General features: G+C 45.9%; 2 protein-coding genes across 2 annotated transcripts; both read left to right on the plus strand.

The window, feature by feature from the left end:
• Positions 1 to 1,285: 1,285 nt before the first annotated feature.
• Positions 1,286 to 8,589, plus strand: LOC120840403. Its single transcript, XM_040210916.1, has 4 exons — positions 1,286 to 1,337; positions 7,315 to 7,439; positions 7,549 to 7,662; positions 8,545 to 8,589. The coding sequence occupies exons 1-4, from the start codon at positions 1,286 to 1,288 to the stop codon at positions 8,587 to 8,589; spliced, it is 336 nt and encodes a 111-aa protein (XP_040066850.1).
• Positions 8,590 to 11,072: 2,483 nt separating this feature from the next.
• LOC115308597 lies at positions 11,073 to 17,688 on the plus strand. The gene is made up of 2 exons (XM_029966579.4): positions 11,073 to 11,531; positions 15,988 to 17,688. Exons 1-2 carry the CDS (start codon positions 11,079 to 11,081, stop codon positions 16,924 to 16,926), a joined length of 1,392 nt encoding a protein of 463 aa, XP_029822439.3. The 5' UTR covers positions 11,073 to 11,078; the 3' UTR covers positions 16,927 to 17,688.
• Positions 17,689 to 18,300: the final 612 nt, after the last annotated feature.

The raw sequence follows: 18,300 nt of genomic DNA on the forward strand, positions 1-18,300 counted from the left end.
GTAGAACTTTCTAACTTCGAAAGAGAGCGCGGTAACCGTTAGGCAACGGCCGCGCTGCCTACTTGGCCAGCTGCGCGCGCGGCAATATTACGTAGGGGCGGTAACACATCACTTTTATTTGCAAATGACGTAGTTTTAATTCGCCACTTTACTGTAGCGCCTACAATGCAGTGCGCAGTCGAAGATCGCATGCTGCCTCATACTGTCAAAATATAGGTGTTCATTCTGAGGGCACTGCAAGCAAATCAGACAACCTGAATTTATTAACTGAATGTAATGGCACAATGAATACAGTGAATATTAAGCACGAAAAAAAAAAAAACGAGACTGCGGGTAAAACAACATATACAAGAAAAGCTGAATTTATATCGAAGTTTGTTATCTCTGAAATAATGTGCCTTTCGGCCCCATCTGAGAGCGTCAATACATCCCAGTTCTAACTTTCTATATTTGGCAAAGTGAACAAAAAGTACCTGCAACAACTAACTTCACCAAGTTGCCAGTTACTGGAAAATGTACCTAAGGTAAACGTACAGATACAAAAATAAAAGTACCCAGATTTGTGCTTTAGGTACAACATAAGTACCTAGTTACTGATTTGCGGTTACTTGTAGCTAGGTGCTGTACAACCTTGATCATAACTTACATAGGAATTGTATACTCGCCGTGTGCAGTCCTATGAGGTAGCGAGGATAAGTGCATCTGTGAGCTTCAGCCTAGCGACTGTAGCGTAAGCGCTATTACTTCTAGTGGTGAAGCGCCTCTAAAATTTGTTAGAACTTTGCAGTAGATCACAATTGACAACTGTGTTTTTTTTGTGTTTGCTTTTTCAAGTAAGATGCTGGCGCTAACTTTAGGATCCGTTTTTTTCTTTTTCCAGCGTCCAAACAATGGTTTTAGCGGCATCATAGTTGTGATATATCGGTGTTTTAATTTTGTATTAGTTTGGGGCTTAAGTAATTCGATAAACAACCGTACAACATGATAACCATCTGATATTTTTTCCAACTAAAATGAACTTCTTAAAACGAGGGTATTTTATCGACCAACATACCTTTGTTACTAAATTTTACATATTTACATCAGCTTATTGAACTCGTCAAAAGCTTTGTACTGACACGTAAATATTTTTTACGAGCGAAAGTTAACCTCGCGCGTGTTACATCAATAGCAGGATTGTGTCTTTACAGAAGATATTTTTTTTCTTTCAGGTCAAAGCTCCTGGCGTTGCCAACGAGAAAAAAAAAAAATATATATATAACATTTACATATCCCAAGTACGGTTATGTATAAAATATCCCTTATTATTTTATTAACTTCGCCTCTCGTTTTTAATGGTAACTACTGTTTCATTTCATTTTATTTATTATACCTTAAAGGCCCCGATGGGGCATTACATAAGGGGGTAATTCATAGCAAATTCACACACTAAATTAGGCTTATAAAAAAGTGCAACCACCATTTCTCGTTGCTTTTATTTATTTTAATATTCTACTATTCGCTTTTCAATTAAACTCTACTGCTGTACGACCCTGCTTTTTGCAGTTACTTGTGAGAAAGTCTAGTCGTATGGATGTTTCTGCTCAAGGGGACAACCACAAGTGATTTTAGGCATACAGCTGCGTGTATACCTTCGACCCGACATCACGATATCAAGTGTTGAATCTTAGTCTCACTGTTTCTGCAATGAGCGGAACCAAGCACGATTTAACTTGACCTGGTGCACAAGACGCGCTGCGCTGGCGAAATTTAAAAGCCGTGGAAACATGGCCAGACATTTGTGACAGGCATTTCTAGTTCACGTATCTGGACCGATGTGTGGCGCGTTCAACTTATTTTATGCCGTGTGAAATTTGCCGCCAAAGCGAAATGTGTACCGAGTGAAAAAACAAAACAAAAAAAGCAGTGACTCCAATGATAAAAAAAATAATGAGATAATGAGTGTCTTGCGGTGTCAACATACTGATAACTTTATCCTTCTCACTTACCATTTTATGGCGATGCTACGATCAAAGGAAGAACCTCGGAACTTCAAAACAATTTTGCAGAAATCATCGCACACCTTTCTGTAGTTATTATAGTTGACTTGGAGTGCGATATATCTAAGTACCTTCAGATATAACTGTGTTGGCAGCGAGTATAAGCATAAAATATATGCTATTATTAGCGGTTGATTCTGTACAAGACGTATCTAGGGTAAATTGTCAGCTTATGTATTCCAGGCTCACACCGTAAAATTCCGAGCCAGCGATCCCCCTCGCACGCAAGTCAAAATTACCGTCAAAATGGGGGGGGGGGCGGGGGGGGGGGGGGGAGGGGCGTTATCCCAGAATGGCACCAAAATTCAAGATGGCGACGACAAAATTTTACCGCCAAAAAAAAAGAAAAAACGCGCAATGCCCATGGATTTAAAATGTTAGTTATCTTTGGGAACATTTTCTTTATTAGGCCAGGGAGTTCGCGACGGACCGAAAGGCACTTGCTGCCTCCGAAGATTGCTCTGGCGTCTTCTGCCTCTCATTTGTGGAGCGGCGCATTGCAACGCCGAACCGCTGCTTCCACCTATTTATGTTATGCCTGGAAGCTACAAAGTTTCCCAAGGCATGCCATTGGCTATTTTGACAGCCTGTTCAGAAAGAAGCCAGTTGCTAACTGCTCGTCCTGCACTTTTGCGCTCCAGGAGTTAAAAGGGCGCGTCGTCCGCGGATTCACTGAAAACCGACGTGCCGTTATTTAGCTTTCGTCGAAGTTGGGCTTTCCCGTAGTTTTGCTGTAGCAAATGGTCAAACTTCTTGTCCCATTCCCGTATCCGTTTCCGGTCGAGCTTGAAGTGTCGAGACGTCTGGTGTGTACGTTTTTCACGATGCCATTGGACGACCTTGAGTTTGGACACTGTGTATAAATGCATAAGCATGGTCGACCTGACACCGCCAAAACGAAGTGATAATGGCACGCGGCGACCGGGCTGATCGGGCTGCAAAGTAGGATTGGATTGGATTCTTGGACTGGATTTGGCAGACCAGTGTTGCCCTGGCGTTGTGCATAAGGGTGCGGAGCGGGGAGGGGGGGGGGGGGGGGGCTTTTTTTTTTTCGAACGGCGCGGAAATATAAAATTAGCAGTAAGTTGAAAGGGGGGGGGGGGGGGGGGGGTTCTTGCTTGGGTGAGGGCGCTCGCTCGGAAGTTTACGGTAATATTTTACGCGTTGATTTACGTTCACTTTCCGCCTGGCGTAATGTTGCCACCAATAAAAAAAGCAAATGTTCATAGAACAAAAAAATTAATAAGGTGAACTTGCACTTTCAAACCTAAAGAGAAAGACGAAACGCATCTTGCGTCGGTGACGCAAGGTGACTGACTTGAGGAGGGGAGTTACCGCTACTTTCATATACGCGGCATGTTCAGGAATATTCTGAACAAGAACATTCAATGACGGCCGTGAGTGGGCAGGGGTTATTAGAACATGATGAAAAAGTAGCCCACAAAAAGACCGAGAACATGGAAAGGAACCAAACACAGAGGAGAGACAAACGCTATTTTTTCTTCATGTTCAACTTGTACCAACTCGCTCAGCTTGTCACCTTTACTACACTTGATTTCTTAGAAGAGTACAGAGTTAATAAAAAATAGGATCTGGGACGACTATAATCCGAAAACGATCGCACTGCGTGACAGCCGCATACGTTGCCAACTCCGCCACGCAAGCGGCTTTTTTTTTTCTTCTTTTTTCTCGGATTTGGACGATGACACAAGCCAGTGACACATAATCGCGACGAAACACTAAAAGACACCAGCCATCTTGGCTAGTGGCGAGCATGCTACGAGTCTTCGGGGGTAGACAAGACCTTCAAAAGTGGCAGCCACTTAGGTGTAGGTTGCCGGTCCTTATCGAATTTCTTAAGAAAGCCGACGTGTTCAACAAAATACTTATGCACGGGGCGAATATTGATATCTCCGTGGCGCGCAGCCATACGGCATGCCATATGCTGTGCAGGCCGAACAGTAGGATCATGTCGTAAGGCAAGTCATTTTTCCATTCTACCGCTCAAAAATGTTTGCCATGGGGCGTTAATCGGAAGTCGTTTCTGAGGGTCCCATGCACTACGTCCCAAAAGAAGTCCGTGTCCCAACAGTCTAGGAAAACGGGATCAACCGTTTTACAGCGGAGCTGTTAACGGCTATAGGTTCCCCAGGATCGTGTCCGGTACCAAACAAATGTCGACACTCGTGGCCGACACAACACTCTGGTTGCCGCCGCCGCTCATAGATGGCTGTAGCTGTCCAGAGTGTTGTGTTTGCCGGTTGTCTGCTTGCCGTCGTTTCTCATAGATGGCGGCAACCTTTCTTCGGTGGTAGAAGAGCGGGAGCGGAACGAACGGCGATGTGCGCAGCAGCGCGAATGGTTTAGCAACCGCCGTGAGTCCGCTTTCGCCTAAAGTTACACTGCCGTCGAGAGCTTCAGATTCCCTTGCAAAAGAGGAGCAGATCGCTCGCCTGGAAAGCCACCGTCGAGAACAGAAGCTACAGCTCCGCTGCTCTTCATTCTTCACCAGAGTGGAAAGGCTGAAAGTTTTTCTGCTTTCTGCACAGTATGCAGTTGTCAGATCAAGTTACTGGGATACCTTTTTTAACTAACCAGGCTTTGACTGGAACTTTTTTGACTGTGCAACTTGAAAAAAAAAAAAAAAAAGTATTGGCGATAGGGGGTACCATCATTCGCTTGACTCACTTTAATATATCCTGCTTTGGTACTGCACTAAAAAAAGGATACAGAAGAATTGAAAAAAAAAATGAATTAAATCCTTCGTTAGGTGCTTGTTCGATACACAAGACAAGTATCTGAGTGAGAAACGCATGACTAAAAGTCATTAAGCCCCAACAACATATTCTATATACCCGCGTACACTGGCACCTACGTCCTCGCTTTACAAAATAATAAACGCAGGAAGGAGAAAAATAATTCTATTGACAGGTTGCACCAGAAAACATTAAGAGCCGCCCCCTTAAAGAAGAAAAATGTTAAGAATTTTAGGTTGGATTTGAACCCCCGATCCTTCGGTCGCGAGCCAGATCAACACCACCTAGAATAGTGAAAGCCTTCGAATGGCCTCCTCTTCGTCTATGAAACGTCATCAGAGTCGGATGGTGCTAACTCGGCTATTGGGCCCGAGTCCGACCTTCGACCCCCTTATTGGACGCAAGCCCCGGCCGAACACTGACGTAGCACTCGTGCCCAATCTCAGGTTTCGATCGATCTGATTGTGACGACGGTGCGAAGGCCTTCTGCTTGTCTGAGTGGTGTTGGCCAGACACGCTACTTAGTGGGCCACGCAAGGCACTTTATTAATATTACCTTGGTAACATGATGAATGAGTACAAAAGAAATGCACACTGGGCCAACAAGGACACGTGAGGTTAAAATGCTCCCCGCCAGTCTTTTGGCGGGGAGCCGTAATGATAGAGGTCAAAAGGCTCGTAAGGCTGCCAAGTCGGCCAAAACAGGCAATTGCAAAATATCACTGTTTAGCTTAGGGTAGCATTCCTTGAGGCGTTTTATACAATCTATAAAGTGGTCAAGAACAGAACAGGCACCAACTTCGGCATGACGCACCGCCAGGTGCGTCATGCATATACTATGAAGACCACTGAATAAGCTACGCTTCAGAGTAACGACCTTACTCATCTTGGACCTTCAAATCGTAGTTGCCAGTTATCTGAAGCTTTATCTGAAATCACAGGAAACGCTTTTCCGCTCTCCACAAATGTTCAAACAGCTCGCAACAGAGCAAAGCAATATTACATGAGCTTCCTAACACCGAATCTAATGCTGAGGAAGTCTCACTTTTGAATCTTGACGATCGGCAGCTGAGTCTGCTCTGCATACGAACCAAAATGGCGGCGCGCACAACAATGTCAAGGAACGAAGTGCCGATATTCTAAGCGCAACTTGTTTAATGGCCCTCGTCCAGAGTTTTCACAGCCTGCCTAGGGACAATTTGGACAGCATTGATTCTAGCGCGGCGTGGGGATGTAGGGACACGCGGGCGCGACGACATCAGTGCAGCCGTTCAATCGGCCTGCCCCACGGTGTTGCTCGCGCGCGCTCTGATGAAGCTCGCCACGATTTCGTGTTTCGCAAATTTGATAGAGTTTGTGCACCGTGAGAGCTTCGATTATTGAAGTCTAGTCCCGCGTGACGCCACCGTCGCGAGAGTTCAATCAACGAGCTCCGCGAACTTCGGCCTCAACTTCGTGCTTTACGAGTTTAGCGACTTTTTTTTAGCAGTTAGTCTTGGCCATTTCTACTTCCCGCTGTAGAACTGAACCAACGCCGATATATTCCAAAATGAAAAAAAAAAAAAAGAATTTCATGGGACACACGATCAAAGGTATTTTCCATGTCTAGGTGAATCATTGCTGTTTTCCGATATTCCGAGCCACAAACTTGCAGTACACTTGTAGCGGTGTGTGTATGTGTGCATACACTGCGTCCTTTAATTCCGGATGTCTGATGTGGGCCTACAATTTTCCTTATCGCGCTTTGCAGCCCCCTAGCCAGCACTTTCATTAGTATTTTATAACCTACGTTTGCTAGTGGCCTATAGTTGCTAGTTCTTCTCCACATATTATTTATTTCGTGTCGTTCTTAGAGATCAGACGGATTAGCTAACCAATCTTGCATGTTGAAATTACATCAAGTTATAAAGCTCACTATTTGCTAGCTACAGTGATTCAATATCAAATCAATCTACCTAAATCAAATAAATCCGATTCGAATACAAAAATGGTTTACTTGATTGCATCTTAAATCGTGACATTTTCTCACCTTGGTGGGGACAATACCATAAGTGGGGCAGTATTTTGTTGCCGAAAGCAGCCGCATTCGTCACCGTCTGCTTCGCTGAAAAAACTGGTGTGTTGTGTCGGAGCAAACGCACTCTCTTGGTTAGCTTCCCGCGGAGCGTGATGGCCTCCCGCAACCTCGGCAGCAGGCCTTAGTATGGCCATTTCGTACTCGAAAATGTTAAAATACCAGAGTTTGAGAAATTTTGTTGTGGTTCTAAAATACAACCTTCAATTTCGATGTGTTCCAGGTCTGTTCTGCCACACTTGCCTCGCATAAGTCCTCCCCCCCCCCCTCCCCCCCATCTCCATCTCCATTCCTTCTTCTCATGTGGCCCAATTCTCCTGTTATAATTTTTATTTTCGCCTTGTCCTGAAAATTTTAAAACTTGTTATACAGTTGTTGTTGAAAAAAAAAAAAAAGAATTCAAGATTCTCCAAAAATAATTTTTCCATGTTCTCTATTTTTACAGTTCCAGTTTCAAAAGCTCAAACATTCAGCCCTCAGACAATACGGACACTGTTGTTATTCTGGTCTAATTCACATTTGCGTAGTGATTTAGAAAACTTATGCAAGAGCGGCGGAGCACAGAGTGTGGTGCGTACCGAGGGGATGCTGAATAGCGCTAAATGTTCTACTAAACATTTAGCAGATTCGTAACATCCGGTATAATTTAACCTGTCTGACTCTCACACTTCGTTCTCAGAAATCTGTTGACTTCAAAAACTGCAGGATGGAGTGCTGGGCAAATTTTGGAAACTCGCGCGCAGCACAGACACATAAGCTTCCCACTGGTACACCCTGTGGGCTCAATAAAGAAGTAAGTGTATGCAGCGGCTACACCATTTTCATAACCACAAAACAAGTTTATAAAAACACTAACAAGAACGTGCCTTACTGAACTCTCTCTGCATATAGCAGTCTGAACGTCATTAAAACGTTATATATCACACTGCTTTTTTTCTTCTTTTTCCTTGCTTTGTGTTGATGCATGAGGCCCATTTTAGTTGCATCAGGAAAACATCATGATGTGGCGGTTCAACAGAACTGCCCGTATTGTTTTCGAGTGACGCAGTATAACAAGAGAACCATGATGTCCTTACTTAAAAACCCCAGGAGAAAAAATCTTTTTAAGAGTCTGGAAGGGACACGCGTGTCGAAAAATCAGTTTTAAACGAAAAAAAAAAAAAACTTTTTACAGGAATTCTGACGGCGATAGATTTTTTTTTTGTTCTGCCCACAAAGTCTATGACGTCACGGAACGGTCATTCCCTCTTTCGACCTCGACGTGAAGACGAGACCGATCCACCTCTCCTCCACATGCCCCAAATGCCGAGAGAGAAAACAAATGGAAAGGAAGTGACTACCGACTAAACTGCGTCTTGCGCTGTCAATATTGCACTAAAGTTTTGGCACGCATGTCCCAACCAAACTTTAAAAATGTCGAATAACCACATGTATCTGGCCTTACCAGATATCAGTTTATCAAGAGGTAACTTTCCGCTGGTTGGTTGTGTTTTTTCACAATAAGATGATAAAGGGTGCGCGTCTGCGGAACGAAATATGTGACGTTGGAGTCGTTGAAGAGCATTAGTCGTCAGTTAGAGCTTGTCCTGTGCGTGCCTATTTCTCCGACTTAGTCCAATCCTCCTTGTAGATATTAAGTTTTTTGTTAAATTAATGTGTAACCTTTGTTTTTCAGAAATGTCAGCATGATGGGTGCTGGCGCCCGAGGGGAACGAGATAAAATATCCCTAACATCTCTGACAACCGAAGAAATTATAAATAAATAATTTCAATACTTCGACCATAACTTCTTCGTGCTACCAAAGCAATTATTAAAATATCGGAGTTTAGTGTCGTAGTAACAACTTTACCTGTTAAGCCACTCTGCGACGACCAATACTAAGCTCAGGTGGCACTAATTTCATGCATGTACCTACGGGAGCAAGCTCACTATTTTTCGTTTCATTTTAAGGCAAAACCGCAGCCGACCTCAATTCGATGCAGACGATCAGGCAGTGCCAAAATTGCTTCGTCACGGCGCCGCCCAGTTTCTTTGGGAAGGGGGGGGGGCACCCTTAAAAATCACGCGCAAAAAAAAAAAAAAAATTGCAGGCTCACGGCGCATTTCCTGTGCGTGATTCGTTTAGTCGGTTATTATCAAACGCACACAGGCTATGAGCACGGTGACAAGGCACTATTGGAGTTGCTCGACTGTCTCCGGCGGATGGCAGCGTCTGCCGCGGTTTTGGCGTAAAATGAAACGGAGAAATATTAATATAGGAATTGCTGGGCTTTGCGTCGCAGCGTCCACTGCCCGACGCATGACTAACATTAAGAGGCATTCCGGTGCAGCATAGTTGCGAGGCCCTACTTCGTGGTGGCTAAATGCTAATGGTGTTACAATCACCTCATAACATAGATATCCTACAACCATGAATGCGTTAAGTTCATTGCGGTGGTGTTAGACGAATGGCAATTTTACATGGGCTAACAATGTGGTCGAGAAGAAAAGTCTCTGAGGTATTAAAATATATACTTAAGGAAACAAAACGCTTTTTTTTTGTGTACGCTTTCCAGTACTAAATACTAAGTCAAGAATTAAAGAAAAGTGGGAATGAAAAAACTGAAATAAACGTCTAATAAGGAAAACTGAGCCTTCAACTAAACAAAAAGGTAGCGCACATAATTTGGCGGCGACGGAAGGGCGATCGACTCAAGTCAGCGCGCTTCCATTGCTTTTATGCACGCGCTATGTTCAGGTAGATTCTTCGCCAGCTCGGATGATCACAGCCGAAAAAGAACTAACTTTCCAAAAAAGTGCATCTTGGTGAAAATTCTTACAAGCACCGCGCCACATCTTCCGATCGCACACAGTGCTCCGGCTGTGACATATATCACGCTCGCCCACTGCGCAGGCGCAGCCAACTCCGTCGGCTTCACGGCGTCCGCGACGATGCATCTGCGTTGCTGTGCTTTTCTTTCTGTGTTTCTTTTTTTTTTTCGAGAATCGTCCGCTTTGACCTTGAGCGCCCCGCCGACTTCCGCGACGAAGCATCTGATACGACGCGTCGCAGCCATTGGGAACGCGTCCCAGTCATTTTAACTGCCGTTCATTTAGATGTCTGTTTTTCGCGGTCACAGCCTTTGGTAAACACGTCTCAGTGATTCTCTTTAGATGACTCGTAGATTTGCTTACGCATTCCGCCGATTTCGGACACGGCAAAAGGTGATGTGACATGCGAGAACGCGTCAATCGAGGCAGAAATGGGTCTCTTGATTCACACACAAGCTTTCCCGAATACCCGCACGGTTTACCGAAGCAATCTGCCGTTCCTCTTACGTCTCCCAGAAGTAGCAGACGAGATTAGACGATGCTGACGGCCATGACGCTGTACCTGTATTACTTAGACGAATCTGAGACAAGCCAAAGGCCTTCGATCTTCTCTGTGATTTCGTACGACGGGCATTTATAGCCATTCGTCGGGCAAATCGTGACCTGCAAAAATAAGATGGATTTACTTGTTCAAAACTGGCCGCTGGCTGAATTCGCAGCCGTAGTGAGTACGGTGCCCGAAACGAGACTGCAACTGGTGTGTCTACCGTCTTCTATCGCCCATGCATTAAAAGTAATTACGGGGGGGGGGGGGGGGGGGGGAGGGGGGAGGGCGCTCCTTTCGGCACGGAGATCATACTCCGTTCTGTGGCCTGACTGGCCCGGCACGCAGGAACGCTGAACACCGGGGTCGTCCCAGCTCCCATTCTAGTGCACCTTAGATCAGCTAGCAGGCCACAGCTGGGATCGCTGCAATCAAGAGCATCTCACAAAAGCGTTGTAATGAAGGTGGAAATCGAGGGACCGAAAATGAGGGCACGGCTGTACAGTAAGCACGCAAGTCGAAGACGCGTTCCAGGCACAGCGCCGAACAACATACGGCCGCTTGCCACTAGATGGAAGCAGCTGCGCGCTCATGGGCAAAACTAACGCCTTTCGCTCTCGTAGCTCTCGTATGAACAAAAGGCGAGGCGACTAAGATCAAAGTCCGCTTCAGCCAACGCGGTGAGTCGAGGGAGAAGTCAATCGGACGCGCACGCTCCTACGGCTGGTAGAGCGCAGTGGACGCTGTGAGCCATCCCGGCCAGTCCAAAGCCGTGTGGTTGTCACGTGTCACGTCACGTGGCTACGCGAAACGCGTGGTCTCGTGATGCATTCACAGCGATGGATTAGCCGAGATGGCTGGTAGCATCCGCTGCGGTCCATTGTGTGGTGAAACCAACGCTGGGGAATCAGAGTGTTGCCTTCCTTCACCTCGTGACGTCACACTTTCAACTCCCACCATTTTAGAAGGCGTCGGCACCACCCCTGATCCCGCTGGTCGGCACAATCCGACAATCCCACGACGGTTCAACATGCCACTTTGCTCCACGTTTCGGGTGTCCGGCTTCGGCCGAGGTTTGGAGATGAGACCCATGAACTTCCAGAGTGCCGTTCCGGATTTCTGGGTGTGCAGTTTCTGTCGGGTGATTGCAAGCAAGGTGGTTTTACTTTCGTGTTTTCACTCCGCCTGCGAGGCCTGCTTCGCCGAGTGCCTCAGGGAGGACAAGCTCTGCCCCCTTGACCAAGTCCCCATAGAGGACGACGTGCAGCGAGTGTCATTTTCGACGAAAAAACTGGGCATGTTGAAGGTAAGTCGAACTTAGCGAAAGCTGGCGTAAGACCGCCGGAGACGCCGACGACTGTTGGGGGTGTAAACGATATGCCTCGCAGTTTTTATCGGTCATGTTAAAAATAATGAAAGAAACATTCCCGATGACTGTAAAGCCGCCGTTATACTGCTAATGCAACGTACAAAAGGCAGTCTGCACGCCTCTGAGGCATCTTTCTTCTTTGTACGAGGATGCAGTCACGCTGGTCACAGATGTTAGCTTGGCCCAGCTCGTTTGTCTATACTTGTTTGTCTTGCCTCGGCGGAATCTGTAATGGATCCTCAATACATGACTTTTGCGAGCGCACGGGGTTGCGGGCCCACCTTGTTTACGCTTCGCGAGAGCGTGAACTGAACTTCGCCCATAGCACCTGCCTGGGAAGAAGACACCGCTTGTGCCTGCGTGGGAAGAAACCGCTCGACAGAACGACCGGAGGCACGCCACGTATACGCACGCAAAAGAGACCATGTAATCAGAAGTTAATCTAGTATAATAAACGCTAGTTCATTTTCTCAAATCAATATCGCATTATTAAATAACGGAGCGTCAGCACCCGACCGCCGCTGACACAGAAAACCCGTCTGCAGACAAGTTCGAAGCATAGATATGTTTCGATGATGCGTGAAGCGTGCCCTCAGATCATTCTGAAATCATGTCTGCAGCGAATGTCTTTTGTATCATGCACACAGAATGAATCAGCAGTCTGACTGCAGCTTCAGGAGGTAGTGTACTGCACAAGAAGAATCATATCCGCCTCCGTATCTGGGGGGAGGGGGGGGGGGGGGGGGGAAGCGGGGCGGGCTTTGGTTCGTTGGCATATCGGGAGCGGATGCGATCTTCGTCATGCACAGCAAAAACGTCGTGTTCAGTGCGGGCCACCCTTATCACGACACATACTGGGAAGATACCTTTCGTGTATTTTTCAATTGCCAATTTCCCGCTCAAATTAGTGGCGTCGGAAATCTTTTAGATATTTCACTTTGTGTGTGTGAGTGGGGGGGGGGGGGGGGCGGAAGGAAGGGGGGGGGGGGGGCGGGCAGGGGGCTGTTTTGACGCCACGGCACCTACTGTATGGCTCCCATTGCTTTGCACAATTTGTAGGAAGTGGCGCGGTTGAGGGGACGCCCAGGGTTGCCAGGTTGGGCTATAAATAGCCAAATTGGGCTAGTTTTATTTGCAGTTGGCGGAAAAAAGTGGTAGTTGGCTATTTGGCTAGTATTGGGCTAATTCTGACCCGTGCTGGGCACACCAAAATGCCTCAAAGCACTTGGGTTTATAGGTTCAAACATGGTGTTTTTAGAGTAAGTTACGTAAACATTTGGCGCTTCAGTCTGTTAACCCTGATAAGTATGCGACAGCAAGAAAATTCGTCTGCTCTTTGCGCTCCTTGTGCAATTGTTTACCCCCGAATCTTTTCCGAATGCAAGCATATGCTTGTATTCCTCTATCTCAACCAGTAACGGCGCAATTCCTTGCGGCCCCAACAGCACCTGCTCTGCGCATTCTTAAGGTTGTCTGATCTTGCGAAACAGGGTGTCGATGGAAACGCTGGAGAACATTTTGTATGTCGAATTCGGAGTGCGAGGCAAAGAGCAGTGCTGCAAGGACAATGTTCCTTCAGAGGTTTTTCTGACGCGTTTTAATACCGCACTGATGTACCCGTGCTCTAACGTTGGTTCTGCGAACATATGATGCTAATGGTGGGAATATTTTAATTTGACGCATACAAATGTATTAATATGGCTTTTGCGTTTAAAATAAATATTTCAAATGGGCTTCTTTTTTTGGCTACTTTTGGGCTATATTTTTGGATCGACATTTGGCTATTTTTGGGCTATATCTAGTAGCAATTTGGCGGGTCAGAGTACAAACACCTGGCAACCCTGGGGACGCCGTGACATGGCTACCTTGACGCGCCTCCAAACGTGTTCGATGATATTGAGATAGGCTCCTTTTGGGGGCCAAGGCGGCTTCGTCGGGCAGCGCCCCTCGAGGAGATACGAGCGTGACAACGCATTTTCCACTTCGGCGCTTTCTTGAAAGGCACTGAAAAGCATGTGAGCTGGAAACGTGAACATTGGGCTGCACGGCACACGCATCGTGATGGTGGTTCCGTCGGCCAATATTTTCGCAAGCAGACGGCCGGAAAAGCGCAGCGGCGCAGTGAGTGCAAGTGAGAATTTATCTTTGCCTCAGGGTGCGCCGCGTGTGCGGAGCAAGGCGACAGGCGGCGCAGGTAGTACCGTGCGCCGGCCGGGGCGCTGCTTCAGCTCATATTGTCCGCGATAGTACACCTATTAGCATCCAAAAGTTACCACATTACTGTCGTGATTACTTTCTAACAAATTTATCCAAATGATTACAAAAATTTAAGAAACGCAGGTTACGATAAGTCGCGAGCATCTTATTATCTCCTTTTCATCCAATCACATTCCGCGTTGGCTGATGAGAACGCCTAACATAAAACCAGGAAACAAAAAGAGTGAACATAACAAACCCCGCCCTCCGTTTCTGAAGTTGTCGGTGGACTTTTACAACATGTGAAAATTCAGTTTTAACAATAAGAATAACGAGTAGCAAAAGAGAGTACGCTCTCATTTTAATGACGTAACCGTTGTCAAAAGCGTGTGCGATACTGAAGCGGTTACTCTTGACATGTCTACTTTGCTTTATCTGAACTGACGTCAATGGGTCTTGGCTCTAAAACCAAGTGGCGTGCACTGTATGGCGCGAACATTCAGTAAGCTCTTTGAGGATTTCCTGACACCATCTATTCAACAAAACAGAGATTGGAATGTGAAGCGAATCTTGCGTTGCGGAAGTTTGGTACCAGCGACGGTATACCTTGCGCCACATGTATAGGGCAGACAGACAGCAAATTTGGTAAACGATCGCAGCTTTTATTTTTTTTTATCAAAACATTAAACAAACGGTAAACTTTTTTTAAGGAAGGTTTTACACTCCTATGAACCGGAAATGTGTTTCTAGGTTGGTACAAAGCCGTATTGTTTATGGTTAATCAGAGCCGATTTACTCCAAGATGAAGATATGTTACTGTGTTCGGTTACTACATTCCTTTACCAAGATAATGGGAGCCTACGACAATAAAAAAAAACAAAAAAAAAACCTATCTATAGGAAATTTAAGGTGTCATACTCAATCTGGGACGGGGCCACCCAGAGGGTTGTTGAAAGGAGATGGGCAGAAAAAAAAAAGGGGGGGGGGGCGCTACTTGCAGTTTGTCTTTGTCTGGAGAGCAATCCTTCTACCATTCTGATCTCGACAGGAAACACTTACATTCTTCTCGTTTTTTTTTTTTTTTTGGCAAAAGGTGTCTGGTGTTTGAGCACCCGATGTCTCGAAAATATACCTTTTTCAAGATCGAAGCGACCCTAGCGGCGTAGTGCCGCGCGGTGCATCTTGGAAGCCCTTTGGTTACGCTTACAGTTTTGGTTTCAATTTCCCACCCTCAATTCACGACATGCTGTCACGACCAAATACAGCGCTTGCATTTTCAAATATGTAACTTTTCTTAAATTTAAAATGCCTACCAACATAAATAATGAACAAAAAGTGAGGGCGCAAACGAGCAGGTGTACATTGCACATGGTTGAAAAAAAACCGAGACTGCGGGTAAACGACACAACACTAAAAAGTCTCTAACACAGCTGAAATTTTTATTTTCCGAAATCTGGTTATGTAGGCACTTCGATACAAAAGAAAAAAAAGGGGAGAGGGTGAGAACCCCAAAGAGTGCCACTTTCCACCAATGTAACCTTTGACTAAATACAAGGACAACGGACTCTGCGTCATGCACCTCTCTTATCTTTTACCCCTCGCTTTTCTACCCCTTGGGTGGAAAAACGACTTAACATTTTTTCTACCCGAAAACCTACATAAACCTATTAACAGACACAAAAAAAAGTCAAAGTTTACATTGGTGGAAAGTGGCATTCTTTGGGGTTCTCACCCTCTCCCCTTTTTTTCTTTTGTTTCGAAGTGCCTATATAAGCAGATTTCGGAAAATAAAAATTTCAGCTGTGTTAGAGACGTTTTAGTGTTGTGTCGTTTTACCCGCAGTCTCGGGTTTTTTTTTCAACCATGAACATAAATAAAATGCTGTGGCACGTTTTTTCTTTTTTTGAATCCGTGTTACTCCTCTACATAGCCAAATATGTCCCATAATTCGAAGCATGCAGTGTTGCATGCAACGTTTTTTTGGAAGTAGTCTATTCGTGAAGAAAGGTAAAAAGCACATGCGAGCTGGTGAATGGTATCCATAATAACCCTGAAACGAAGGAAAAATTAAAAAAAACGGACAGTACAACGAAGTCTCTATAAGAGACTTCGTTGTACTGTTCGTTTTTTTATTTTTCCTTCGTCTGAGGGTTATTATGGATAGTCTATTCGTGACAGTTCGATTTACTTTGTACAGGTGTCCTGCTGGAATGCGCCTAACGGCTGTGACTTCTCCGGGTCCTGCATGGACGTTCTGCAGCACTTCGAGCAAGACTGCGGGTTGCGCACCACCTCGTGCCCCAGCTGCGACGCCCTAGTCCCCAGAGACGACGTTGTCGAGCACCTCAGGTCCGCATGCACTGCTCGAGTCATTCAGGTGGTGGAGGCAGCAACATCCGCCAGCATGTCTGGAAGTGACCAGCGAGCCTACCTCGAAATGAAGCAGCTGCTGGAAAAGATCAGGGACGACCACCTTCACCTGCAGTCCAGTTTCAACCGGCTTTCAGAGCAGGCGAATATCGTTAGCGCCCGGCAGCACGAAAGCTACGAGACAGGTGTGACCAGGGTTGTCGATCTGATTCACGAAGTTGAAACCGGTCTAAAAAGCGATGTCAAAACCCACATGAGCAGGGAGGTGTCGGAGCTGAACAGGAGTTTGTCCCTAGTGACAAAAAAGGTCTCCCTGTTAGTCAGTACTTATTCGAGCCATGTCTGGGTCCTTGAGGGCTGGCGGAACATGACCGATGGCGCGCATCGGGGTACCCTTGTTGAAACTGAAAGCCCTCTGCGAAGCGTACGAGGCTACTTGATGTCTCAGGTTGTAAAAATGGCGGTCGACACTTCCCGCCTCCTACGGTTCACTTCATACATCAGGATCCACTCTGGTCCATTCGATGACGATCTTGAATGGCCCTTCCATGGTATGCTCGCCTGTTATACTGTTAACCCGAAGAAGAACTGCTGTACAGCTCTAGCGTCTGTATCTATAGATGAGCGGTGTCCCAAAGAATCCTTTGGAAGGCCCGTGCATGGTCCGAATAGCCCTTATTTGATATATGAGGGGGACGCTCGAATCCTTGAGGATGGCGGCTCCGTTGTCGATGGTAAGCTTTTTCTTAAAATCACAGTTCTCTAGACTTCGCTCGCATACCTGCCTTGCGTACGCCGTAAAGGGAGTTGACGGCAACGCTGTAGCCTATGCAATCAAGAATATATCGAGGCAGGTCTTTTCCTTCTATTTATTGATTAAACACTTCCTCTCGGCGAGAAAAAAATGCAAGCATGCAACAAAAAAACAGACAGCACGACACGGAATTTCAAAATCAGCTTATAAAGCTGGAGACATTTTTCACAAAGCAATTTTATTGAAGCATACAATCCAGGTATTGAAATATTCAGCGACATTTCTGTTTACCGCGAACAATTGCAAGGGTTCGCCACATATCTGAGTTTTATTTGTTTTGTGTTAATTCGGCGTTTACTCGTTCTTTGTGCACCAAAGTGTAGACCTTCGGGTTGGTTTGGGCGCACGAAAATAAATATTTGTCTGTTTTCTTGCTCGTGATTTCTTTTTTATTAATATGTGACAACAAAGAATGTCAGCCACATCCTCCGTGTCGTAAGAGCTCGGCAAGATTTTGTGCTACATTCTATGGTGGACATTGACGCTAGTGTCTTTTGTGTGTGTGTTTGTGTTTTTTTTTATTTTAAGCGTCAGTCTCCACTTGGAACTGCTGTAAAATCTTGGTGCTAATTCTTTTTTTTATGTGTTTGTTTATAATTTAGAACTGGCTATTTTATGCAATTATATAGCTGATTTTGCCGCACAAGCCCATGATGGCTTTGGCGAACCTGCAGCCAGCCTTCAATATGCTCTTCGTTCACAAATAAATTTATTAATATTAATTTTGTTGTTATTATTATTATTAAAGTCGAGCTTTTAAGGGCTAGTTTCCCCAGGATCGTGTCCGGTACCAAACAAATGTCGACACCCGTGGCCGACACAACACACTGGGTGCCGCCGTCGCTCACAGATGGCTGAAGCTTTCCACAGTGTTGTGTTTGCCGGTTGTCTGCTTGCCGCCGTCGCTCATGATCGCGGCAACCTTTCCAGCTTCGGCAACCAGAAAACTGGTTGCTACCGTCGCTCATAGATGGCGGCAACATTTCTTCGGAGGAAGAGCGGGAACGGAACGAGCGGCGATGTGCGCAGCAGCGCGAATTGTTCCGCAACCGCCGCGAGGCTGCTATCACCCAAAGTTCCACTGCGTCGAGCGCTTCAGATTGCCTCGCGAAAGAAGGGCAGATCTTGCCTGGAAAGCCACCGCCGAGAACAGAAGCTACAACTCTGCTGCTTTTTCTTCTTCACCAGAGTGGAAAGACTAAAATTCTATTATTATGTTGGCCGTTGCGAGTCACGCGCTTGTTTAACTATGCGGGCACATTGTAGTGGAGTGCATTTTTCTTAAAACTGGGCATGTTAACGCAACTAAAACATTTGTGCAGAAAT

The sequence above is a fragment of the Ixodes scapularis genome, unplaced genomic scaffold (genome assembly GCF_016920785.2).
Source record: "Ixodes scapularis isolate PalLabHiFi unplaced genomic scaffold, ASM1692078v2 PGA_scaffold8__174_contigs__length_109621045, whole genome shotgun sequence".
Classification (NCBI taxonomy): domain Eukaryota; kingdom Metazoa; phylum Arthropoda; class Arachnida; order Ixodida; family Ixodidae; genus Ixodes; species Ixodes scapularis.

Bases quoted from the DNA above. Each gene is read 5' to 3' on its own strand.
- LOC120840403 (XM_040210916.1), top strand. From the start codon at position 1,286: ATGTATAAAATATCCCTTATTATTTTATTAACTTCGCCTCTCGTTTTT. The intron at 1,338-7,314 runs GTAACTACTGTT...CTATTTTTACAG, and splicing joins TTCGCCTCTCGTTTTTAATG to TTCCAGTTTCAAAAGCTCAA. The intron at 7,440-7,548 runs GTGCGTACCGAG...CTTCGTTCTCAG, and splicing joins GCGGCGGAGCACAGAGTGTG to AAATCTGTTGACTTCAAAAA.
- LOC115308597 (XM_029966579.4), top strand. From the start codon at position 11,079: ATGGCTGGTAGCATCCGCTGCGGTCCATTGTGTGGTGAAACCAACGCT. The intron at 11,532-15,987 runs GTAAGTCGAACT...TACTTTGTACAG, and splicing joins AAAAACTGGGCATGTTGAAG to GTGTCCTGCTGGAATGCGCC.